Here is a 27,660-nt window from a genome sequence, read left to right on the forward strand (position 1 = left end):
TTGTTATTTCACTTTTTAAGGTCGATTGAGTTCCTCTTACATATAAACTAGAAAACAATTATCACTGATTATTTGATATGTTTTCTTTTCCCACAGTAGAAATCAGACCAGAAATTTCCCTTAACAGCGGTTTTACATACTATTAATTTATCATCCATAAGAAAAATTGGGTATTCTGGCTATAGTTAATTTCCTGGTATCACATTTCACAACACTGGCACAATTCTGTCTCTAAACCAATGGACTCTGTCGACACTCCGTTGTACAGAAGCATACCAATTCATTCACATAATTTGAAAAAACAGAAAGACTGAAAATACTTTGAGTCTGGTTGAATCCAATTTCTTGTGGTACAAAACAGGCAACTGAAGTAACAGTACAGGAACAGTGCCCATCTCGACCAGAACGGTGGGGGCTAGAGTACGCCCCCAGTGTTGCTTCATATCTTCCCTATGCCGCCTCCTGGCAAGAGACACAGTAGGGAAGCCGGGGCGGGGCTGCCCTGCCCCTGCCCAGTGCTGGGCCCATCTCTGTCCCCTCCATCGTGTTAAGGTGGGTAGGCACTGCCTTAGCCTCTGGGTTTTCCCACATTGCCCACTTTTGCAGTTTGCTAATCAAAGGCAAAGCATCAGCTTTGAGCTTCTCGCACTTCATTGCTTATCTCACTAAAAACCACACATCACACCACTGCTGTGTCTTCCAATGACAGTATGTGAGTGGGATGCTTTTTACGTTTTTGTGGTAATAATAAAAACAGAGTGCTAGCCTCATCTTAGATTACACACTTTGGATCTGGCAGTAGGCTAGGTGCTTAAATTCTATCATCTCACTTACTTCTCCTAAAAGCCTGGCGAGGCTGGTGGTGCTGGTCTCACATCACAGATGAAGAAACGGCTGAGAAGTCCACTGGCAGGACCAGGCGTGCACATGGCACTCCTGGGGGTTCGGGAGTCGTGTCCCCACACGCCTTCCATCTTCTGCTTCCAGTGGGGTTAAGGAACAAGATGCCCCTGCTCTCACTCTGAAGGTCAAGAGCTCTGCTCCATCCCCCGCTTTGTATTCCCACCAGCTGGGCAGCAGGGATGGGAAGTCGGGCACTGTATCCACCCTGCTCTGCCCACCAGTCTATCCGCTCCAGGGCAGCCTGGCTGGGACCACTTGAAGCACCTCCTTTTACACACCTGTAGATAACAACAATCCTATCACGTATGGGAAAGCAAAGCAGCAGAAGACCAAGAAAAATGACCTATCACGGTCTGATAGGTGGCTTCACTGTGTGCTGGTAAAATATGCCACTTACCTTCCATTAAATAAATGGCTGGTGTCTAAGTCCACATTTACCGCCTACCTGGCCAAACTTAAAAAAAAAAAGTGCTGAAAGCGTGCTAAAGACTGAGAAAATTAATTAATGCCGTTAAAAAGATACCCAAGACAATGGGCAAAATAAAATGTTTACTTTCCTGCAAGTGTCTTTGGCCATTAGGCACATGCAATTCTCTCTCTCTCTCTCTCTCTCTCTCTTTTCTCTCTCACACACATACAGACACAGACACACACACACAACACACACACACACCTAAACATTCCATAAACTTGTTAACAAATATTTCATATAGAACCACATTTTCCCACAGCCTCATACTCTTTGGAATAAAAATGTGCATGATCTCATTCTTATTGTACAAAGCACAACGGTGTATAGTAAAATGCAAGGTCCTACAAAAGTTCTTACAGTGGTTTAATTTCTCCTCCTCCCCCCCCCCCATTTCTTCCACATCCTCCTGCTGATGCTGGTCTTGGGGCTTGAACTCAGGGCCTAGGCACTGTCCCTGAGCCTCCCTGTGCTCAAGGCTAGTGCTCTACTACTTGTGCCACAGCATCACCTTTGGCTTTTTCTGAGTGGCTTATTGGAGATAAGACTCTGAGACTTTGCTGCCTGGGCTGGCTTTGAGCCGCAGCCCTCAGACCTCAGCCTCCCGAGGAGCTAGGATCACAGGCGTGAGCCACTGACACCCAGCTGTTTTTCACTTTCTTAAAGTTTGAAGAATTCTACAATGAGCACGTATTATTCTTCTGCAGCTAGGGGATTCTCTTTTTCTCAAAGAAAGACAAGACTAGCATATATCCTTTTGTCTTTCCTCAACTATTGGGCTCGCTTGTCACGGGGGGATGTATTTAAGGGATTTCAGGCCAGAACACATTTTCTAAAGCTTTTGTGATTAAGTTGCAAACACTGCTTGAAGTAGTGCCGAGAAGCTACTTCCTACCTTCCAGTGGAAGGGGGAACAGACCGCCCACCTGCGTCCTTTCCTTGCGGCCTGGGGAGGACACAGAGCAGGGCAGGTGTGACTCTGCTCCCAGGCTGAGACACTCTCCTGGCCAGATGAGGCACAGTGGTGAGGGTGTGTCTCCATGCACACTTGAGCCAGGTTGCAAACCATTGGCTTTTATTCTAGAAATCAGCCACAGGTACAGCCAACAGGACCTATGCTTTTCTCTCCAGTCTTTTTAGTCTCAACTTAAACTAAGATGTTCACAATATGAAATTTTCATGGAAACTTTCTTCAGCATAATAGGCACAAGTAATTTATCTGATAAAAGAATGTCAACAGCAAGTACAGTATAATTTGTGTAGTGACAAATTGTACCTGTCCTTTCCAGGAAGAAAGGACACTGCTGTGCATGGAATGGATCAGGGCAGGGTCAAGTATAAGCACTTGTATTTAATATGCAGTTCCCAGAAGCATCACTCTGGCTTTTCTGAAGATAGATGCAAATTATACCTAATAAAGTTATTATGAATAATTGCCATCTCTCCTCTCCTGCATGTGCCATGAGCTTGGAATGGGGAAGAGGCAGTTATGAATGAGACACCTATAAATTATGAATTAGGAAATGTCTGATATAGTGCTCCTCATTTTCGCCAAAGTCAGGGATTCATTTTCAAAGATTAGTAGCATCCACTGTGAAATCAGAGGCTAAATTGATTGGGAGCCTCAGCCAGAAGGCTGGGAAATGCCAGGTCCCTAAGGTCCCTGATACTCACAGCCCTGCAGAGGAGGGCTGGGATGTTAGGGGGGAGGCAAGTGAGGAGGTACTTTTTTTCTTCTTCACAGGATAATGACTAGAGGAAGTAGAAGATGAGTGTTGTGGAAGGGAAAGTAGTTACCCACAGCACTGAAGGTAAAATAGTTCAAAATGAAAAGGGAGGGTCATTCGTCACAATACTTTATGTTGAGAGCCCTGCCTCTGGTCAGCTCCGAGCCATGCTAGGGAGGTGTGGGGAGGTCTGAACATGCACGGGCTTCAGTAGCCTCTCCTAACCAGCAAGACCAACCTGCAGGCTGGATTTGACAACGGGCCTGAGCATTGCCTCACTCATGTGCTTAAGGTGCTATGCAAAGGAAGACATGTCCTGGCCAGTACCCAGCCTAGGGCACAGTGATGGGAAGTCAGCTACCGTGTCCTCACCAGGCTTCTCCCAGGAAACTGTGTTGGAACAGTGGCCAGACACTGGGCTTAGGTTTGGCTCTGTGAACATGGAGGAGCAGTTTGTCTAACCATAGGCCTATATTTTCACTTAGCTTTCATCATTTCTTCTGGGGAACGCAGCAGACCCAGGGAGAAACAGGGCCCAGACAAGGTCAGGGCGAGGGGCAGGTTTGGGAACTATGTCTAAGTTACGCTTGGAATCCCACTGAACTGAAGAAACAAGACTTGTAGACAGAGCCCGGTGAGCCAGCTGAGAGGCAGTAAGAAAAAGGTGCGAGCATGACCTGGAAGGGAGCCAGGCTGTGCTCGTCAGGACAGTGTGTCAGGCCATCCTCTAAATGGACTTGAAGACTCATAGTGACTGCCTTACAGCCAGCTACATTTGAGAACTGGACTTGAATCCAGAGGCCTAAAGTAGTCCAGCTCTTAGAAACATGGGTGGGGGTATTCACAGGGTACATAGTTCTAGTTTTGCAAGGGGAAAAAGTTGTAGGGTTTTATTGTACAACAACTTGACCACAGTTGATAAAATGGCACAAACACAACGGCGTGGAAGGCAAATTTTGTGTTCAGTGTTGTGCAAACACTCACAGATGCAAGGAGACAGCTCTTTTATGTCAGTGGCTGCGATGTGCACTTCTGCTGTCAGCATTTCAGGATTCTTCTGGCCATCTTTATTTTATTTTATTTTTTTTGCCAGTCTTGGGGCCTGAACCGCAGGGCTTGGGCAGTGTCCCCGGGCTGCTTTTGTTCAAGGGTAGTACTCTACCACTTGAGGCATAGCACTACTTCTGACTTTTTCTGTTGATGTGCTACTGAGGAATGGAGCCCAGGGCTTCATGCATGCTAGGCAAGCGCTCTACCACTAAGCCACCTTCCCAGGCCAGAGTTGAGATTTCCTATACCTGCATAAGTCAGTGACTCGGCACTCTCATAAAAATGAAGTTTTAGGACAATCACACTGATATTGCTGACTAAGTACATGGGTCACCTGCTGCAAGATCAAGGCAACATGGACGGGGCGAATCCCAGGCTCCCTCACTGCTCACGAGCCTTGGACAGGTTGGTGGCCCAGAGGGCCCCCCCCCCCCCCAGGGGCTACATCTTGCACCCATGCCTCACCTTTGTGGCTTCCACTGCCTCACACAGATGGATGTGTTTGGGGTTTGCCTTTGCTGTTCACTCTGAGTGCAGAAGAGGCCCACCATCTCTCAGAATAAAAGCGTACAGAGGAGCCTAGTTCTACCTTGCAGCCACCCCAGGCTGGCTGCTGAGCCACCAGCTCATCCTTATAGACAAGGAGGAAAGAATGGATGGAGTTGGCTGGACGAGGCCGCTCTGCTATGTCTGCGGTTGAACCAGATGACAGACCTCACTTTCACCATCTTCCTCCCACCAGCCTTCTGTGGGACACAGAAACTTCACATGCAGGGCGCTGCCCTCCAGACTCTTTGCCACCCCTTCCTGGTGCGCTTCTTCTGAATACCGACCACCGTGTCACTGTGAAGACTCGTATAGCCACCAGCCATCTCTTTTCAGGCAACCCCCGCCCCCCCAAAACAACAGCCGAACCCTCCCCCCAGACCAGGATACACTGACGACTGCAAGCTTTTCTGTCATCACCGTCTCCAGCGGCCCCACCGAGTGCGAGTCTGGGGCGGCACGGGCACACCTGGGGCCTCGCCACCCCTGCGGGACGGGCCCCGGGTAGCCTGGGCCACACCCCGGGCTGAGCGCGGGCTGTGAGCCTCGGGCTGCGGGCCGGCTGGCTCCCTGACTTGCTCGACCTCAGGAGCGTCCACCCCGTGCCGCGGTGGGCCCCGCCACCTCGGCCCCCGCCACGGCGGTGCACGGCGCGGGCCGCGGGGTCTGAGGCCCGGCGACCCGCACGGCCCCGCAGCCCTGGCCGTCCCCGCACGTCCCGGGCGGATCCGCGGGGCCGCCCTCCTCCCCAGGCCGGGGCTGGCGCCGGTTGGGCAGGCGGGGAGCAGCACGCCGGAGGCCGCTCGGAAGTTCGACGTGGAGGACCCCCGGGGATCCCGGCAGACGAGGAGGAGCGACGAGCGTTCCGCAGCTCGTCCCTGTCCTAGTGTAAGGTGACGGACCAACCCGGCACGGGAAATGCCAGGCCCGGCTCCTACCGACCGGGTCCCGGTCCTCGGACTCCACGGGACGCCGCCCCGAAGGTGCCGGCCTCGGGGTGACGCGGACCCGCCGGGCGGCGGCCGCGGCAACGCATGCGCACTCCGGCAGAGGCGGGCCCGAGACGCCCCGCCTCCCACCCCTCGGGGGAGAGGCTCTTGTGGTGACGTCATCTGTCGCCTCGCGGGGCGGGGCAACCCTTCAGGAGCCGGTGCTTTCGACCCTTGCCGACGTCATCAGACGCCGACGAGAGGCGGGGACAGGGCTGCGTGCGGCCACGCCTCCAGGGTGGTGCCTCCTCGGTGACGCTATCGGGCGGCGACGCGCGGGCGGGCGGGCCGGCGCGCGGGCGGCGCCTCGGCCGGGCCCTGCGCCTCGGGGGCCTGAGGGCGGGCGGGCGGGGGCGGCTCGGCTGGGCTGAGGCGAGCGGGGAGGGGCGGCCGGAGCATGGCGGACCACATCCCTCTGTATCCCGTGCGCGGCGCGGCGGCGGCGGCGGCGGCCGCAGCCAGCCACAAACGCGCGGCCTACTACAGCGTCGCGGGGCCCGGGCCGGGGGCCGACCGGCGCGGCAGGTAACGGCGGGCGGCGTGGCGACCCCGGCTGGGCCCGGCGCGGGGCGGAGCCGGAGTCGGCGGGGCGGGCCGGGCCGGGGCTGCGGTCTGGCCGGGGGCTCGCTCGCCTCCCCGACGGCAGGTGCACCCCCTCCTGACAGTGACACGCACACACACACCCGCACACACACCCGCGCGCGTCCACGCTGTGCTTCCCGGGCGTGCGCGGAGCCCTTGCCGTGGGCGGACGCGCTGCTTCCGGGAGTCGGCCCGCGGGGCGAGCACGGTGGGTGCCACGCCGGAACCGGGACGTGCGGGGAGTCTCACGCCCCGGGATACCGGCTGGACGCCGCGCACGCTTAGCTTGTTCCCCGCCCAGAGAAAGCCACCCGGTGCTTTAGGAAGCCGTCGCCTAAACGAGCGTGGCCGTGCCACTCCTAGAGCCACCGGATACCGGTGTTACTCACGTTATCGCCGAGGTTTGTGGAAACAAGTGGTACCCGAGGGAAAACACTCCCGGCCCGAGCTCTTCGAACGGATTTCGAGTCCGCTCATTTTCCCAGTGATTGTTTGAACTTGGGTAACATACTTAAAAGCCGCGGCCTACTTACTTTCCTCACCCGTGAGATAGTGAACAGTGGTTTTTCCTACGGGGACGTTGCGGGACACGGGGGACCAGTGTCAGGCACCCTTCTACCGAGTACGTGCCTAGAAGCGGGTTCTCCAGAACTACCGTTTGTCACTACACCGTAAGCGGTTCATTATGGGAGGTGATTATTTAGAGAGAGGCCACTCGCTTCAAAAGTTGGTGGTTTGTTGTGGTTGTTTTTTTTTTTTAACTTTTCCATCACCTTTTGCTTCATGCGTTTTGAAGCTCTATAGTTTGGTGACATCATTCAAGATCCTATGTCTTCCCTGCAGGTTGCTCTTTTATTGTTATGCAGTATTTCTCTGTCCTGACACTTTGCTTTGATAGCTACATTTGCTGTCAGAGTACCCATTTACTTAAGTTTTTTGGCATAAGTGTTTACATAGTATTAGATTTCAGCCTGTCTTATGTTGTTGAAGTGAGGCATTTCTTCCTGGATCATAGTTCCTGTCTTCTCTGTCATTCTTTGTTGACAAGATATATTTCTACTTTTAAAATTTAAGATAACGGACGATACGTTAGCACTTAAGCGTGGCATTTTATTAATCTGCTTTCTGTCATCTCTGCTTCTCATTCCCATGTTTCTCTTGTTTTCATGTTAAACTTTTCTGGTATCTTTGCAGTGCTTTGTGTATAAATGCATAGTGTTCAGGTGTTTTCTCTAGAAGTCATGTTATACATCTGTGATTCATCAACATGGTATATTGGTGTCAGTGTTTTGCCACTTCCAGGGAAGTGTGGAAATACTTTCCATTTAGGATTCCTATATTCAGTGCCACATCCCGAGGACCAACCAGATGGTGTTATAATTTGTTTCACTCATCAAATATGATTGATAAGTGCATGATGATGATAGTCTGTTGCATGTATACATATTGTTCTTTGTACTATACCTTTTGATGTTCTAGGATTCTTTATTGTTTCCCTTCTGTTTAAAGAGATTCCTGAACCAGGCTTTAAATTTCTATCATATAAGGTCTTTATTTCTCCTTCATACCTAATTGACACTTTTATTGGAATAAGAATTGTTCCTGGGGAAAACAGAATCGTTCCTGGTTAATACGGACTTGAAAAATCTAGCATTTTCTTGTTGCCTCCATTGTTTCCTATTAGTAACATGCTGTCAAATTCATGTTCACCTACAGAAAATGTGTCCTTTTGCAAGCTTTTAGTTTGTCTTTGATTTTCAGAAGTGTAATTTTGGTGGGCCCTGTCACGGATTGCTTTGTGCTTACCTTGTTTAGTGTTCATTAAGCTTCTTCAACCTGTGTGTGTGTTTCTTGTCCATTTCTTTTCTTTATTACTTTTTATCCCTTATTTCCTTAACTTCTTTTGTTCCCACTGCTCTCCTCTGTTTACATTCCCAAAGATAGGAATATCAGATCTTACATTGATTATAATTCCTGTAAACTTCCATATTTGCTCCATCATTTTTCTCTTTGCTTTTGAGGTTGTGTAAATTCTATTCATGTGTTCAGGTTCTGAAATTACTTTTTTCCATGAGAGAGATGGCCAGGCAGCACTGACAAATGCAACCCCACAACCTGAGGGGCCCAGTCCAAGAAACTTTTGAATATCCATTGCCTGAGGCTCCTGCCCCTGCCCAAGATACCAGAGCATCTACAAGACACCAGCAAAACAGCCAAAGTAGCCCTGAGACTCCTCTTCTTTTACCAAGAGATACTACAGGTTAAGGAGGTTACGGAGGCCTATGTGAAGGCGTGCCTCATACAGTGCCTCTCCAAAGAAGTACCTGCATCCCATGGGACTAACATTTCCAACTACAACCAAGAGACAGTAAGCCTCAGTAAACCCCTTCTCTTGCCCAGCCCGCAGAGAACATTAAGAGCTCTATTACTCACTACCTAAACAAAGCATACCAAAGATGATAGCTCATTGTCATTGGAACCACAGACCAAATTGTGTAAGCCGGGACCTTTGTGCTAAATCTAAATAGGGTAGTCCTGTTGAAGAGTAGAAACAGGGAGAGAGGCCAGGTGCTGTGGCTCATGCCTATAATCCTAGCTACTCAGAAGGCTGCAGTCTGAAGTTTGAAGCCAGCCCAGGCAGGAAAGTCCTTGAGACACTTATCTCCAGTTCACCACCAGAAAACTGGAAGTGGAGCTGTGGTTCAAAGGGTAGGTATAGCCTTGAGTGGAGCTCAGGGACAGTGAGTGCCCAGGCCCTTAGTTCAACCCCACAACCAACCAAACAGCCAGTAGCAGCAGCAGCCGCCGCCGCCGCAGCAGCAACAACAAAGAACAGAGGAATCCCATGGGCATCTTTGGTGTTCTGGTTGTTGTGGTATGGTTCCCATTATTGGTAAATATTTTACCAGTTGTAAAAATGAAACTTTTCCTTAACTGTGATGGTGCACAGTTTTGTTTTTCTTTTCCCATTACAGAATGATACATCCTCTAAGTAACCCCTTCCTCCACCTGTGCTGGGATGGAACCCAGGGCTTTTGTGTGTATTAGACAAGTACTGTACCACAGAGCTACATCTTCAATCTCAGCCTCTGTCTTACGATGAATTTTTTTTTTTTTGTCAGTCCTGGGGCTTGAACTCAGGGCCTGGGCACTGTCCCTGAGCTGCTTTTTGGCTTGAGGCTAGCACTCTAGCACTTGAAGCACAGTGCCACTCCCAGCTTTTTATGTATATGTGGTACTGAGGAATTGAACCCAGGGCTTCATGCATGCCAGGCAAGCACTCTACCACTAAGCCACACTATAAGAATATTTTTTAAAAAGAATCCATAGTTAACTACAAGAAATTATTTACATCTGTCAGAATGTTTACTTTTCCCCCCTCTAATATATTAGCAGAGGAGATACAGTTGATAATAGAGAGCTTTTCTTTCCTGAGCAAACAGGCAATGAAACTTCAAATTTCTGGATTTTTGTTTATAAGTTATTGGATATTGCACAATGAATTCCAATTCAGAAGTTTGTTTCACTTTATGTATAGCACTGGTGTCTTTCTTTGTGTGTGTGTGTGTTTTTAAAGTTTTAGCAAGGATTGATTTATTTAATGTAAGAGGATGAAATAGGGAGAGATAGAAAAAGAAACATTTTTCTGCTCTCCCTGCAGGAAATGGAAGGATTATAATTTCTTACTTGAATTGGTACAGAGTTCGATGGGGGAATCAACCCTCACAGTTTAAGGGACTGGCCAATCCTTTCTCTTTTGCTTGTTTTGGCTCCTAAAGTCATAGAATACTTTTCAGGCACCTTTTATTTAATTAATTAACTTATATTTGCTTATTATGATTCCTTTGCTATTTTGCCATTGGGTTTATGTTGTAGGGAGTGGAGCTGACACCATCTTGATTAGGAAAACATGGTAGCCATTGTTAAAATGAAGTTAAATATAAGGTCAACCTGACCGCAAAATTCTGCTTCTGTGTATGGCTTGCTTAACTCGTTTGTTGCTTGCTGTACCGCTTGCATCAACCCCCTACATCTGTGCTACACTTTTACCTTTATAAACCCCAGCTCTAGGACTGTTAGGGGTCACCGTGTCAGCTCCCGAGTCTGCACTGTGTCCCTGGCCAGTTAGCCCGCTTTTCCATGGTCGCAGTTTCAGCTCCCGAGTCTACTGTGTCCCTGGCCGATTAGTTCGCTTTTTGCTTCCCCAGCAAATCCATCTTTTTGCCTGAGACTGTCTCTGAGTGGTGGACTCTTGGAGGGAAGCGGAATCTCCTCCATCAAACCCCGTAACAATTTAGTTAGTAATTTACAGAGAACAAAAATTTATTTCTAACAATTCTGGAGGTTGGAAAGTACAAAATCAAGGTGGTAACATCTGGCCAGGTATTCTTGTTGTGTCCTTACATCGCAAAAGATCAGGAAAGAGTAAATTCACTCCCGCAAGCCTTTTTTGACGTGGCATTCACATACTTCCAGTTAGGTACCATGTCTCAGCATTGCTGCGTAAGAATTAGGCTTTCATTATCTGAATTTGAAGGGAACCAAAACATTTCAGCCAGGTGACCTGTCTCCTCTTCCAGTGGCTTACTAATGATCATAAGTTACATGAGTGAACTTGATAGCTTTATTTGATATGCACATGGTACTGTTTGGTTGCTTACACAGTTATGGTATACAGTTTGATTGCTTAGGTTTTTTTTTTATTAGTTTACAGGTAAAGAGGAAATGTTTATTTTTTAAAAAGAAGGTTTGAGCATTAAATATATTTAATATTTATCTTTTGTTGGGTGCTGGTGGCTCATGCCTATAATCGTAGCTATTCAGGAGACAGAGATCTGAGGATTAAGATTTGAAGCCAGCCCAAGTAGAAAAGTCCTTGAAACGCTTATCTTCAGTAAGCTACTCAACAAAAGCCAGAAGTGGCACTGTGGCTCAAGTGGTAGCGCTCTTACCTTGAGCAAAAGAAGCTCAGGGACAGTGTCCAGGCTGCCTCAGGACCTGCAAAAATAAAATAAAATAATTTCTTTCTTTCTACCGACTACTCAGAAATGTTTCTCATCCAAATGGAAACAACTGTTAGATACTTAAGATAAATGTGAATTTAAACATTTTTTTGCATTGACCTTCCCTTTACGTGGTTAATTATATGCCTTCTAGTATTTGAGTGTTCAGTTGAAATTCCTAATGTTTCATGCCTTTGGCCGCAGCAGAGGTAGCTATCCTCTTTTCTCTTGGTATGGCAGTAATCTTGGGTTTGTATCATCTTTTCTGTTGTCTTGGTTCACATTGTTTTTACTCATTTTAAAAACTGTTTCCAGAATTATCCTTAATTGCTGGAAACGATGATTTCTTTTGAGTGACAAACCAATTAAGTGTGTATGACACCAAGCAACAAAGACACTTATGATTTTCTGCTTATCCTGTCTCAGAAAAAATCTGTTATTCATCATCTTATTGTTTTTAAATACTGTGGTAAAAATTTCAATACAATAGGAGAATTGCTTTGAAAGTGGAATAAATTGCTTGCCAGTTCAAAGGCTGCATTTCTAAAGGCAAGGTTCCTAAACATGATATTGCTCACATTCACTAGCTTCCAGGACTCATCTCACTGCATATCCCACGTTAAACTTGTTAAGATATGACTTTTGGTAATGTGCAGCGTGATTGCTGAAAGAACTTAATAAAAAAGACAAAAGTCTCATTGTATATAATATAATATGTTAAGATGTGCTTTGAGTAGTAATCCTACCTATATAAATATTTGTTTTTGGTTGATTTTATTAAAAGAGCAATAAAAAATGAGGTTTTTAAGGGAAAATAATGTTCTAGGCTTATTAATCTATGCATCTATATCCTCTTAAATAATCTAAAATGTAGTTTGCATGTTGTAAGAATGTTCTGTGATGATATCCATAGTGGAGTTATTTTTAGAATGTCTTGAGACATTGAAATGATGTTGGATGAGGGTGAACATAACTGGCTGCTGTTTTTCTTGTTTATCCTTAACAAAAAAAGGTCTTGCATACCATTTTTAGTGGCAGTATAGTATTCTATCATATATTTTAAGAGTTCTTTAATCATGAATGTTAAAATCTTTTTCACTTTTAAAAAAAACTTCAGGGCTGGGAATATGGCCTAGTGGCAAGAGTGCTTGCCTCGTATACATGAAGCCCTGGGTTCGATTCCCCAGCACCACATATATAAAAAACGACCAGAAGTGGCGCTGTGGCTCAAGTGGCAGAGTGCTAGCCTTGAGCAAAAGGAAGCCAGGGACAGTGCTCAGGCCCTGAGTCCATGGCCCAGGACTGGCAAAAAAATTTTTTTCAATTTTTAGGAAGCACAATACAGTGTTTGTGGATAAATCTTGTATATGTATTTAGTCTCCATAGGTAGTTAGAACCCATGGTTAAAATTGAAGTACATTATAGTAACAAAAAGGCTTGTGATTTCATCTTTACAAACTGCTTACCACTCTTACCATCCAGTTGAGTGCTTATCCTTGCACGCCTCTTCAGCACAAGTGCTCTGTGTGCTGCTGCCTGTCCAGCATTTTCCATTTTCTTCAGGGTCTCTGCATCCTGAACTTGTCTTCCTTGACTTTCAGTGGTTGGCTGCTTTACTTCTTGGGGTGGCCTCTAGGGTGAGCCAAGGAAGATCTACCTCTCCAGTCACTTTCAGTTCTACCTTGGTCTCTTTTCTTCCTGGCTTTTCTCCCTTTGCAGATATCTTGTTTGTTTGCTTGCTTCTGTCCTGTCTGCATGTAAGCGCATGTAAGCAGAGCTTTGTGTGCCCTGTGAACTGTTGTGTCCTCAGCTCTTAGGAAGTACCTCATGCACAGGTGTCTCTTGGAAGAGTGCTGGAGTTCCTAGTGTGGTTAGCATAATTTTCAGTGCAGTTGCTTATGAATTCTTTGTGAATTGTCTTTGCTTTCCATGTGTAAAGTTTGCTTTTGTGTTTTCTGTAAGAACTGTTTATAAAGAATTACTGTCATACGTTGCAAATATTTTCCCCCAGTGGTCTTATATTGGTAGTGTCTGGCCTGGTGCCTGGCTGAGACCACTACTTAGTAACTTTCAGCCTTTGTCATCAAGTTCACGGATTCTTCATGGGCTCTCAGCTAAAGGGGCCCTGGGGAATTCTTCCCATTTTGGATTTTAGTCTTAATGAAGAACCTGCTCTTTAAATGATGGGTACTTTTAAATGAATTAGTTCTATTATTATTTTTGCCGAAAATAATTTTGGTCAAGTACTTCTGTGGATTTGCCTATTTCTCCTTCCATTGTTATTCTCTTCATATGCATGGAAGCTCTTGTGCAATGTACAAGATTATTAGATCTTATTATCACCTTGGAAATAATTTGATTTTTCTTTTTGGGTTGAACTTGGGGCCTTGTGCTTGTTAGGTTGGTGCTGTACCCCTTGATCCATGCCTCCAGCCTTGCTTTTTGCTGTTTTTATTTTCTTTGAGATGGAGTTTAGTGAACTTTTCTGTCTTGGCTGGCCTCAGACAAGGATTCTTTAGATCTTAGCCTCTTGAATAGCTAGAATTACAGGCACAAACCACCAGAGCCAGGCTGTGTGGCAGAATATTTGCTTCTTTTGTTTTTTTTTGTCTTATCTTAATAAAGCTGTTTAGCTTTCTTTTGGTTAGTGTTTGCATCATATATCCTTCCTACTTTTAATCTTCTAATGTTATATACTATTTAAGTATTGCCTGGCTATTCCTGTGTGTGTAATTGGCTCTGTACATATAAATTAAGAGTTTCAGCATTCTGTCTGTTCTTGTTGGTCTATATTCTTTATATGGATTTTGGAAGATGTGAGGGAAGATTTCAGCTTAATAACTGCCCACAGCAGCCTGCTTTTTCATTTTTCAAATCGAGATGATACCTCTGACAAAAGCTTTACGTAAAATTAACAGCTTTTCATTCACCATCTACTCTGACAAAGTGATTTCTCCCCCAAAAGGTAAATTTTTATGGTTTTTGCCAGTCCTGGGGCTTGAACTCAGGGTCTGAGCACTGTCCCTGGCTTTTTGTTTTTGCTCAATGCTAGCACTCTAGCCCTTAAGTCACAGCGCCACTTCTGGCTTATTCTATATATGTGGGGCTGAGGAATCGAACCCAGGGCTTTACATGTACAAGGGAAGCAATCTACCACTAGGCCATATTCCCAGCAAATTTTTATTTTTATTTATTTATTTATTTTTTTTTTGGCCAGTCCTGGGGCTTGGACTCAGGGCCTGAGCACTGTCCCTGGCTTCTTCTTGCTCAAGGCTAGCACTCTGCCACTTGAGCCACAGCGCCCCTTCTGGCCATTTTCTGTATATGTGGTGCTGGGGAATTGAACCCAGGGCCTCATGTATATGAGGCAAGCACTCTTGCCACTAGGCCATATCCCCAGCCCGCAAATTTTTATTTTTAAAAGATTATATTTGTGATTGAAGACAGATAAAGTGACGGTATGAATGATAGATTGCTGTTTATACGGAGTCAGAAGAAGATGACTGTTAAGCTCCAAAAGACATGTTACTTATGGAGATTATTTTTATTGAATAGAACATTTTAGTAAAAGGAGTAACAGAGACAGGATATACCATCATTCCTTGAGTGTATCACTGTGTTGACTCTGACAACAAAACCTATGATGGCATTCAGAGCTTTCCATGGATAAGACAACCATGTTTTGGCAAAAGCCACTTCTAGAACTTTGATGACTGTGAAGTTGTGTTAACAGAATGTATAGGTGTTACTTGGCAATGTACATTTTTGTCTAATGGTAATATTTCATACTTGAGAGGAATATTCTGGATTGAATGTATGGAGAAGGTATTGGGCAGCCTTGTTTATGATGTTAATCACTGTACATGCTCTGAGATTGTGTTTACAGCATGAGGGTTTTAGGCTTCATTAATCTAGGCCTCCTTGCGTAGCCTATTCTTAACCTGTTTGCTTTGGCTTTTTTTTTTTTTTTTTTTTAATAAAGGATAGAGATATCCTGTGCATTGCTGTAATGGTTTGACTCAGCTGAAAGCAACTTACTTTGAGTAAGAGAAAGGGTGATTGGTAAAATTACGCCAGATATTGGCCTATATGAAACACATTCATTAACAGAAGACTTCTTAGCTTGGCTAAGCTCTCTTGTCTTTTACTAGGTACCAGCTAGAGGATGAGTCTGCCCATTTGGATGAAATGCCACTAATGATGTCTGAAGAAGCCTTTGAGAATGATGAAAGTGATTACCACACATTACCACGAGCAAGAATTACACGAAGGAAAAGAGGATTGGAGTGGTTTGTCTGTGGTGGATGGAAGTTCCTCTGTGCCAGGTTTGTCATCTATTGCTACCTGATTATTGTGTACATGAAGTTTATTTATAAACTTAGCTCCTGGTATATTCATTAGGAGTACTGACATGTTCATATAAAAACTAAAGAAAACACTCTTTGATCAAAGAGTATTAATGACACTAATTAAAACCAGACAATGCTGTTCTGAAAAGGAAGACCAAATTCATTATTTTATGAGCTTTTAGTGGTTAAAACCTGGAGAAAACTAGTGATTTAAAAAAAATGCACGATTGAACTAATCCTGATTACTGGACCAACATTTGTAAATGGTGTTCCTTCCTTATCCTAATGAAATGCAATTTAATATGCTTTAATTCTTTTAACTTGAATATGATTCTTTTAGTTTAACCAGCAAGTTAAAAACTCACATTTCAAACAAATGTTCTGGTCCTGAAATAAACTGGTTTGATTTGCCTTAGACTACGGTCTGGTAGCACATGTGTGTCTCAGATACTATGCCCACCTCCCCCAGACGTGAAGAGACACAGCTGAGTAATGCCCCAGTGACTTAAGCAGAGCCGGTCGGTGATTTAGAACTCTCACAGTTCTTTCTGCTGTTCAAGGTTACAGTGTACTTTTGTGGCCACTAGAAATTTATATTTCTTTGTCTATAAAAGGAAGTTAAATAATTGTAGAAAAATATATTGCCTATCATTCTTTTTATTACCTATTTGGAAGTTTTCATAAACCTGTTCTTGTAAACTGACTTTGACTTTTGGGTTAGCTCATGAGGTGGTACTCAAACTGTCCTTTGGAGCTGGAGGAATTTGGTAGAATTCTTCAGGAGTTGGCAACATGGAGAAAAGATGAGACTGAGTAAGATTTAAGTTTATCAGAACGCTGGTTTGCTTTCAGAGTATAACTATCCTTATCCTCTTTGTATATTTAAGCCTCCATCTGAAGAAAGAATTTCATAGCTAACCAGTTTTTAAAAAATATTGCTGACCGATAATTCTGATTAGTAATATGTGTCTATGGGAGTAGAAGTAAATAGGTAGTGTTTCAATAAACCTGGAGTGTTCTTTGTAGGCATACATTGACTTATAGAGTTTAATTTCTTCGTCAGAATTTTTCTTATGCTAGCTTTAATGATTTGTGTTTTTCAAGGCATTTATCTTTTCAGATTTACAGTGACATGTAGTTATTTATAGAATCTGTGATCTAATATAAGATTTGTACTGATGTTATCTTAAAACTTATGGTAACAGTAATTCTTGAATGCAGGGGCCTGAGTGCTGTCCCTGATCTTTGTTGTTCAAAGCTAGTGCTTAGAACTTACTCACAGCTCTACTTCAGCTTGTTGCTAGTTAATCGGAGATGAGAGTCGCACAGACTTTCTTGTGTGGGCTGGCTTCTAACTTATAGGGAGTACAGCTGACTCCATCTTGACTAGGGAAACATGGTAGGAAATGTTAGGGAGTAGATTAGGTCAGTCTGATCCCCAAATTCTGCTTCTTTAAATGACTTGCTTAACATGTTTGTTGCTTGCTCTACCCCCTGCATCAACCCCCTACATCTGTGCTACTCTTTACCTTTATAAACCCCAGCTTGAGGACTGTTAGGGGTCACAGTGTTAGCTCCTGAGTCTGCACTGTGTCCCTGGCCAGTCAGCCAGCCCGCTTTTTCACGGTTGCAGTTTCAGCACCCAAGTGTCTGTGCTGCGTCCCTGGCCAGTCAGTTTGCTTTTTGCTTCCCCAGTAAATCCATCTTTTTGCTTGAGACTGTCTCTGAGTGGTGGACTCTTGGAGGGATGTGGAATCTCCTCCCTCGAACCCCGTAACACTAACCAGGATCCTCAGATCTCAGCCTCTTGACTAGCTAGGATTACACAGGTGAGTCACTGGTATGAATGAATCACTTTAAAAAGTTTGGCATATGTTAAGTTACACATAGTAAGGGATTTCTCTGTAACCTTTCCAAACAATGATATGATGTATTTTGGCCTTGTTGATCCCCTCATGCACTTTTAATTCCTCTCCCCTCTTCTCCTTTTCACTTTCCTTCCTTCTGGAGTCCTTTTTACTTTCATGAGCTTGATTTATTCTTTTTGGTAAATGCTAGATTCTAAAAAGCTAGAATTTTCTTTGTGTGATTGATCTATTTCATATAACATGATGATTGGCCTTTTTACATTCACATTGTGTTGGGTAAAGTTTATATACTTTAATCACATTTTCAAAGGATTCTAACTTATAAACATTGAGAGTCTCAAATCCAGAAAAAATCCCATGGAAAATGGCCAAGACTTAAATGCAGCACTAAAATTTTTTTGAGTTTCTATCCTGGAGATTTGTACACCATGCTCCTTTGAGGTGAGAAGGTAATATTTCTTTGGTGAAGAAATTTTGTTTGCCTTGTTTTCCTCGTTATGTACTGGCTTGGTCTGTTTGTGTGTTTGTGTGTGTTTCATATATATATGCATATATAAAAACAATATTATATAAATATAAAGGAAAACTTTCTTGAAAAAGAACACAGCAAATGAAAATCATATTAAATGTTGTATGCATGTATGTATGTGGTACATGTATACGAATATTGTGTGGAAATACCTTTCTTTGCCTAAGGCTAGAACTCTACCAACCAATTGAGCCGGCTCCACTTCTGCCTTTTTTGGGGGAAGTTTATCAGAGATAAGAGTGTCATGGGCTTTTCTGCTGGGGCTGGCTTTGAACCATTATGCTCCCATCTCAGCCTCCTGAGTAGCTAGGATTACAGGAGTGAGCCACGGGGCTTTCCATTTGTCGGGCAAGCTTTGTACCATTTGAGCCAAGCCCCTAGTCCTTTTTGATGTAGTTATTCTTTGGAAAGGGTCCTTGCATTCATGCTTGGGCCAGCCTGAGCCATGATCTTCCTACCTATGGTTCCTGTGTGGTTGGGATAATAGACATGTACCACTGCCTCCCAGTTTTTTGATATCAAGTCTCTCAAACTTTTTGCCTGCCTGGCCTCTACTAGTGGTCCTCCCAGTGTCAGCATGGATTAGTTTAGGACTGCAGATGTGAGTCATTGTGTCTGGCTTATTTTCTTTTATTTTAAAATGTTTATCTTGAAATTAATTTACAGAGAAGTTAAAGAGTAGCATACTGGACTCCTGTATGCCTTTTACTCTAGATCCCCAATTATTTAACATTTTACCATGTTTTATAGTTCATTTATGTTTTATGAATATTCTTTGTGATTTCAGACTAAACTGAATAATTTATTCCTCGTTACAACTTAATTCTGCAGTATTCTTAAAAGTGTTTTTCTTATGTACTCACAGTCAAGTTATTAAATGCATGAAATTTAACATTAATAAACTTTTATATAAAATACAAAGTACATTTCAAGGTCTGTATTCAGTGCTTCTTGTTTTCCCAGTAAATTCCTTTGTAGCCTATTTTTCCTTGCCTTGGGATGGGCATGTTGTACGTGTTGGAGGCATGCCTATTAATCTTTTACAATCTGGATTGGTTGTTCAGTGCCTGTCTCTTCTTCATTGACATTTCTGCAGAATGAGATGAGTTATTTCATAGAAAATTTCAAATCGTGGTATTTCTGATGTCTTCTCACCACTAGATTTAAGCTAATGAAGCTCTGTCCCTATTGGTATTTGCTTCTTATTTTACTGATTTATTATCATCTCAATTTTTTTCCTCTAAAATTGTATGCAATTTAATTTACTGTTCTTTTTCTAATGCTCATATCACTAGTACTCTACATATTTCTAAAACTAGATTCAGTTAAATTTTTTATTGTTATTATAAAGGTGATGTACAGAGGGGTTACACTAAGTCAGGTAAAGATTACATTTCTTTTTGGGCAATGTCACCCTCTCCCTCCCATCCCCACCTACAAGTTATATAGTTCATTTTCTTCCTAGTATCTAGTGAGAGTAGTATCGCATTTGTTCGCCCTTTGTCCCTTCATTTCTTTGTCCCCATTTTTTTTCTCCCAAAGACAGATAAATGAACAAACAAGGCAAAAAGAAAATAAAGCAATAGCAGCAACATAGAAAAAGCCTCTTATTTCCTGGAATTTGTTTTGATAAATATTATTTTATATGCGCAGGTGCACATAGGTATTGTGCCTTTGTGTTCATCTCCTAAGAGTATCCTCCTTATCTTCCTTTTTTCTTTCTTTTTTTTAATAATTACTTATTGTCAAAGTGATGTACAGAGTGGTTACAGTCCTTTTTTCTTGTGTGTGGTTTTCTAGAGTCCTGCATAATTTATCATTTATCATTGTATTGTAGATCTAACTTCACATATGAGAGAAAACATGGACCATTTGTCTCTCTGAGCTTGGGTTACCTCACTTAACATGATTTGTTCTAGGTCAATACATTTCCCTGCAAATAATACAATACTCTTTCTAATAGCTGTGTAAAATTCTGTTGTGTGTAGGTACCACATTTTGGGGATCCAGTCATCTATTGTAGGGCATCTGGGCTGTTTCCACAACTTAGCTATTGTGTGTAGTGCATCAATGTTATTTTCTTGAGGTGGGGTGGTTACTGGGGTTTTAAATTTAGGGCTTTGAGTTTACTAGGCAAGCTCTTGAGCTGTGCCACCAGCCTTTACATTTAAGTTTTGACATAGAATATTTTAATTACCATCCAGTTCAAAACATTTTTTAATTTTCATAATCATCCTTTTTGTTCTATTTGTTGAGCATAGCAGAGTAGATTAAGTAATTCTAAAAGACCCTAGGGGGAGGGGAGAGAGAGAGAGAGAGAGAGAGAATGTATGTGTGTGTCCGTACCCGCACACGTGGACTGTTCCTGGGGCTTGAACCTGATCAGGGTCTGGGTTCTGTCCCTGAGCTTTTCTGTTTTCTGCTTAAGGAGAGTGCTTTACCACTGGATCCATAGTTCTACTTTTTTGGTGCTTAATTGGCAATAAGAGTGTCACAGACTTTTCTGCCCAGGCTGGCTTTGAACCACGATCCTCATGTCACAGCCTTTTGAGTAGCTAGAATTACAGGCATGAGTCACCAGCAGCACCCAGATACCCTAGGATTTTTTTTTTTTTTTTTTTTTTGCCAGTCCTGGGGCTTGAACTCAGTGCCTGAGCACTATCCCTGGCTTGGTTTTGCTCAAGGCTAGCACTCTACCACTTGAGCCACAGTGCTACTTCCAGCTTTTTCTATATAGGTGGTATTGAGAAATCAAACCCAGAGCTTCATGTATACGAGGTGAGCACTTTACCACTAGGCCATATTCCCAGCCCCCTAGGATGTTTTTGAATGGCAAGAGAACATTTACTTCAACTTAAAGTCATTAGATATGTTACCTGGAGATAGAAACTTTAGACACTGACTTTTCCTCCTTAGTTGTAACAGTACTAGGTGGTTTCTTTTTCCACTATAAGCCTTTTCATGTAAGTTGAAGTTATTTAATTAATAAAGCCATCTTCATCAGCCATACTTTTCAAGAATTTGGTCCAGTTTCTATGTTAGCACTTGCTGCCTTCTTTACCATAGTATTTTTAGGGTACAGAGACAACTTCTTTCCTTAAAAGTCATGAACTAATACTGTAGCCTCAGACTTTTTTTTGTGTAGCTGTCTCAGTTCTCTTACTCTTTATTGCATTGATAAGAATTAGGGCCTTGCTCTGAATTAAACTTCATCTTAAGGGAATATTGTGGCTTGGTTTGATCTAGGCTATTTCACTTTTTTATTCATGTCTTATTGGGGGTAGCACACTGTTAATTAATTTCCTTTAAAAACTTTTCCTTTGCATTCACAACTTGTTGCCTTTGATTTTTAAAGATGTTCCACATATGAAACTAAACCATTTGATTTTTAGAAATCTGTCTTGTATTAAAAATCGAAATAAAGAATTATTGTCAGAAGTTAGTCCGATGTAAACTATTCTGCCTTATCTGGAGATAGACGTTTGAGAGTTCTTATCATTTTGGGTTTACTTGTAGTGTACTCCCTTTATTGCCAACATGTCACCAGCAAAACCTGCAGGTTTGGAGGACATTGAAACAGTTAACAAAATATGCTAGGTGTGTCTATAAAGTAATACTATAAATCGTGATCCTGAGAGAAAAGCTAGCTAAATTGTCTGAGCTGACTCTATATGCAGTTGATGGGGTGCTAATGAGTGTCTCATTGCCACGTGGGACAGGAAGTAACCTGAGATATCCACAGACTCTTGCTCTGTAGGCATCTGCCAGACAGAGAGATTGCTATGGAAATTAGAAATTGTACCATAGAGAGAAAATTGTACACTCAGTGGTTAGCTTGTTCTTATTTCTCTATTGCTTACAGATATTTAGTTTTGAATGTTTGCAGTTTACCAGGCATTATTAAATTTATGTTATTCAATTATTAGATATGGTCCTAAGAGAAGACATATATAATTAACTTAATTATAGAAAGGAAGTATCTCAATACAAATAATAACAAGTATTAATGAGTGTTAAATATTTCAGTGTATTTCTATTTGTAGATCTTAGAGTAGTTAAGGCTCAGTTTTGAGATATTCTTAATTTCAGGAACTGAATGGGCTCTCACCTTTTTATGTCTTAGAATTACTTTCTTATTTTATTATTTGGCAAAAATTCCAACTTGGAGACTTTGAAAAGAAATTTTGAAATCTTTCTTTTAAATCTGTTTTAAAATCTCTTTTAACTTTTTTTGATGTGAGTTAATACATCTTCCTGTAGTTGTCATTGGATCATTGATATATGTTGTTGTCTGATCTGCGTTGATGCTCTTTCTCACGAGATTTACATTTCACTGTTATCAAAAATCACTTTGTCCCAAGGAAAGTGGAGCCAGGAATGGTATTTCCATATGAAGGGAGAAGGGCCTGGGCTATCAAATGCTGGGATTATTCTTGGTTCTAAATGCCTCTACACTTTCAGTTAATCTGTAAAACTTTTGGGGGTGCAGGAGCATGAGAAAATGCTCATCTTTTAAGAAAACATGAGGACTGTGTTGCTTTGTTTTGGTAACTGAAGTTACCTGTTACTGAATGCAATAATTGTTTAACTTGAGGGGTATGAGAAGGAGCCTGTCTACATGTTGAGAATTATTTAATTATGACTGAAATTTTAGAAGGCAGAATCTTGGTATATACAAATGTCTTGTTTAATATTAAAGTGATACTTTGATAATAGAGATATTGTTAATTCTAAATCATTTTAAGAAAAAGTATAAATGTGCCTTATTGTGTTTACTTAATGTTGAACTTGGCAATGACTATATAAGTGAGAAAATATTTTCTCTATAATTTAGAGTATTTAGCATATACAGAAATTTTATTAAGTAAAGTGCACAGATATTCTAAGCACTTGACGTAGGTTCTCTCTCTCTCTCTCTCTTTTTTTTTTGCAATATTTTCTCACTTTTTTGCCTACAAGACCTTGAGGAAGGTCTGGAAGGTCTTGTTTTCCTTAATTCTACAACTCAGTAAGGTTTGCAGTTTACATGTCCTTTTTTTTTTTTCTGTTTTCATACATTCTTTAATCTTTGGAGTTTGTGCCTCTTGACATTTGTTTTTATAGTGGTGTTGCAGATTGAACCCAGGGCCTTGCACCTGTGAGGCAGATTCTCTATCACTGAACAAGTCCTTACCCTGTAGAGCCTTTAAGTCTTAACTTTGAGGCCACCTGTCTTCCCTTCCGACTACTCAGTAACAGTTTTGGAATAACCCAGGCTTTTCAAACCAACCTCAAGCCCACTGTGAATGTATTCATTCATTTGATAAAGCAGAATGGAGAAATGTTCAACTTCCTTTTTCTTTTTTCTTTTCTGCTAGTCCCGGGGCTTGAACTCAGTGCCTAGACATTGTCCCTGGCTGCTGCTGCTTCTTTTTTGCCAGTCCTGGGTCAGTCAGGTCCTGAACTCAGGACCTGAGCACTGTCCCTGGCTTCTTTTTGCTCAAGGCTAGCACTCTGCCACTTGAGCCACAGTGCCGTTTCTGGCTTTTTCTGTATATGTGGTGCTGAGGAATCGAACCCAGGGCTTCATGTATATGAGACAAGCACTCTTGCCACTAGGCCATATTCCCAGCCCAGAAATGTTCAACTTCTGTAAAGGGAATACAAAGAAAAACAACATTGAGATTCCATCTCACTCTAATCAGAATGGCCACCATCAAGAATACAAAAAGCAGATGTTGATGAGGATGTAGGGGGAAAGCACCCTTAATATAGCACTGTTGATGGAAATGGAAATTAGTACAACCAATATAGAAGACAGTATGGATATTCCTCAGAAATCTAAAAATAGATCTATGGTCCATAGATACTACTCTCGGGCATCTCCCTAAACTATTGCAAGTCAGGAGACAACAAAGCTACCTACACATCCATGTTTATTGCAGCAGTATTCACAGTAACCAAGTTATGAAAGCACCCAGTTTCCTTTTTTTTTTTTTTTGCCAGTCCCAGGGCTTGGACTCAGGGCCTGAGCACTGTCCCTGGGTTCTTTTTGCTCAAGGCTAGCACTCTGCCACTTGAGCCGCAGCGCCACTTCTGGCCATTTTCTATATATGTGGTGCTGGGGAATTGAACCCAGGGCTTCATGCATATGGAACAAGCACTCTTGCCACTAGGCCACATTCCCAGCCCCCAGATTTCCTTTATTTAAAAATGGGTCAAGAAAATGTGATACACATAAACACACATACACACACATAATCACCCATCAGGAAACATGTCATTTGCAGGGAAGTGGATGGACCTGGAGAAAATGATATTGAGTGAAGTAAGCTGGGTTTATAGTGTCAAAGGGTGTATGTTTTCTCTCAGGTTCGATATTAGACTTAAAATATAAACATACTTCAGGGCCATATACAATACATACAACCAAACTGACTAAAGAGTAGTAAATGGCTCAGGAGGCTGAGATCTGAGGATCACGATTCACAGGGGCAGGAAAGTCCGTGAGACTTATCTCCAATAAAGCACTTAGAAAACTAGAAGTGGCACTACGCCTCCAGTGGTAATGTGCTAACCTTGAGCTGAAGAGCTCAGGGACAGTGCCCAGGCCCAGAGTTCAAACCCCAGGACTAATCCAAAAAAGAAAAAACAGTAGTAAATGAAAGAATGAGATCCCATGTAACCCGTTTGGACAATTAACAAACAGTTTAATGAAGTGAATGAAACATGTCTTGACTGAGCTAGGCTCAGATGGCTCTTAGGCCCGTAATCCTAGCTACTCAGGAGGCTGAGATCTTAGGATTGAGGTTCAAAGCTTCCAAAGCAAACAAACTAGAGAAACTTACCTCTGAGTTAACCACCAGAAAGCCAGAAATGGAGCTGTGGCTCAAGTGGTTGGATGCTAGGCTTAAGTGAAAAAATTAATGAGACATTGCCCAGTTCCCGAGTTCAAGCCCCAGTATTGGTGGGTGCATGTGCACACGTATGTGAATGCACACACATATACATACACACAGAAGATGGAAGAATCAAAAGAATGGTGGCTTGGTAGAGCCATAATATACTCTGTACATGTGTGAAAACTTGAGGAAATGGGTGGGATGGAAAGGTGACTCTGCCCCAGATGAATTGTTTATATAAACTGACGTGTTAAATTGGAACTCTTTGTAACTATTTGAAAAACAAAAAGAATGATGTCTGTGTAATTGGAGCAAAGGCCTACCACAAACATGGAGACACACATTGAGTCTGAGGTACATCATCATATATGCTAACCTCTTTGCCTTCTAAATTGTCATTTTCTTTTTTTCTTCCTTTCCTCCCCTCCTGTCCTGGGGCTTGAACTCTGGGCTTGGGCACTTCCTTGAGCTTCTTTGTGCTCAAGGCTAGTGTTCAACCACGTGAGCCACAGTGCCACTTAGGGCTTTTTTTGAGTAGTTTATTGGAAATAAGAGTCTCATGGACTTTCCTGTCCAGGTTGATTTGGAACCGTGATCCTCAGATCGCCACCTCCCACCTAGGATTACAGGCATGAGCCACTGGCATCCATTGTCATTTTCATACAACATTTTTCATTAACTTAGAAAAACTAATTTTATTGTCAAAGTAAAGGTAAGACTTTTCTGACTCACCCAACTGGCTTATGATTCTACCCTGGAGTACTCTGGTAACATTACTTTCTCTACATTTTGACAATTTTAATTAATCCAGATGTTTTAATAGTAATGTTTAAATTCATGATTGCTTTGTGCTTAAAGATGACTTGAGCCCAGGACCTTCTGCTTGATAGTCAAGTACTCTACCTCTTGTGCTACCCCAGCCTATTTGTTTGTTTGTTTGTTTATTGCTATTGCATTGGTTTGCCCTTTATTCCTTATCTTACTACCCCAGTCTTTTTCTTTTTTTTTTTTGTTTATTTTTTTTGCCAGTCCTGGGGCTTGAACTCAGGGCCTGGGTACTGTCCCCCAGCTTCTTTTGCTCAAGGCTAGCACTCTACCACTTGAGGCACAGCGCCACTTATGGCTTTTTCTATATACACGGTGCTGAGGAATTGAACCCAGGGCTTCATTTATGAGAGGCAAGCACTCTACCACTAGGCCATATTCCAAGCCCCTGCCCCAGCCTTTTTAAAGATAAAGTTTAGTGTCTTGTTGTTCCTTCACATCCTCTCCTGGAGACTTTGTATTCTCTCCTCCTTAACAGTGGTAGTAGGCATGGCCAGGAGGGCAAGAGTTCCTGCTTTTGAAACCTTTACTCTGTTAGAACAGGGTAAGTTTAGAATTGAAATGCATATTGCATTGAGGAGGATAATTAATGAAGAAACACAAGCTGTCATCATTAGATCATCACATTGAGCTTTGGCATCCATTTTAGATATTAAATTGAATCTTAAGTTTTTGGTTAGTAATACTGAAAAGTCACTTTGTAAGAGTGAGAAAAAAATGATTATTTCAGAGAAGGCCAATAGACTAATTGATATCTAAGGACCTTTATCGTTGAATCACTGAGTGGTATATTGAGAATTGCTAGTAGTAACCAAAAGCTGTACTTTTTCTCAATATGTATAGTACTGATTGCTACAGAATATTGAAAGTTTTATTTTTCCAGCAAGAGTGTCTAAACAGGTAGATAATTCTGCTAAGATTCTAGAAGCCATTATATATTTATGCAAGACTCTTCCACTGTTTTACTGCTACATTTAAATCTTTTAACCATCCTAGGTGAAGAAAAACTTCACATATTAGTATTAGATAGGCTGCTGTTGGTATCAAGTAAATACTGAAATAATAAGTATTGGCTTTTAGTGTGTAGAATTAATTTAAACCTTCTTTTCTTTAAAGCAACATATATCTTTTGTTTCTTGCAGTTGCTGTGATTGGCTGATAAGTGTTTGTCAAAGAAAGAAAGAACTGAAAGCTCGTACAGTGTGGCTTGGATGTCCAGAAAAGTGTGAAGAAAAACATCCTAGGAATTCTATAAAAAATCAAAAATACAATGTATTTACCTTTATACCTGGGGTAAGACGATTGCATTATTAAAGAATGGTTATATGTTAGAGCTTGCTAGCTCCCTTTGTTTTGTGAAGATACATGGGGAGACTCTTGCTTAATTATTGCTAAACAATTCATTTGCATTTTTAATGACTTCTCACAAAAATGTACGATTTGATTATTGCCTTCAGTTTCTTATAAACTTTTTTGTATTAGTGTAGCAATATAATAGTATAAAAATGAAGAAAAGGCAAATTAGGTGATTTAAAAAGTTACAATTTTTGAGGACTAGGAATTTGGAGAGAGAAGTAGCATGTAATTTTTGAAGCTTTTCTGTGAATGAAATACAACAATTTTTTTACACATAAATGACACAGTAACAATATTTGTTTATGTTTCCTACTTTACATTGTATATTTCCCTTGTAATCTTGTTAAATCGTTAGTTATCTTTAGCTACCATACTATTATTGAAGTTTAAATATTTTATTACTTTATGTTATTAGTGATATTTCTGGGTTAAATCATAAAACTGAGTTTAGAATAGTGGAATCATTTTGCCTTTTTGTTTGTTTGTTTTGGTGCCAATTCTGCAGCTTGAACTCAAGACCTACATGTTGTCCCTGAGATTTTGTGCTCAGGGTTAGTGCTTTACCACTTGAGTTACAGGACCA

The 27,660-nt window shown here is 42.2% G+C and overlaps 1 protein-coding gene across 8 annotated transcripts in view; it reads left to right on the forward strand.

Moving 5' to 3' along the window:
* Positions 1–6,046: 6,046 nt before the first annotated feature.
* Positions 6,047–27,660, forward strand: part of Atp9b (ATPase phospholipid transporting 9B (putative)) — a 182,445-nt gene continuing 160,831 nt past the window's right edge. For 6 of the 8 annotated variants that reach the window (XR_007213409.1, XM_048363525.1, XM_048363528.1 and 3 more), the window contains exons 1-3: positions 6,048–6,209; positions 15,421–15,594; positions 26,864–27,014. Coding sequence is in view for 7 of the 8 variants with exons in the window: in XM_048363525.1 (XP_048219482.1) it covers positions 6,082–6,209; positions 15,421–15,594; positions 26,864–27,014 (453 nt within the window). In the remaining variant the exon portion in view is untranslated. Of the gene's footprint in view, positions 6,210–15,420; positions 15,595–26,863; positions 27,015–27,660 lie in introns of all 8 variants that reach the window. The other 2 variants (XM_048363532.1, XM_048363529.1) reach the window with 2 other exon arrangements.

Source organism: Perognathus longimembris, chromosome 15 (genome assembly GCF_023159225.1).
Source record: "Perognathus longimembris pacificus isolate PPM17 chromosome 15, ASM2315922v1, whole genome shotgun sequence".
NCBI lineage: Eukaryota > Metazoa > Chordata > Mammalia > Rodentia > Heteromyidae > Perognathus > Perognathus longimembris.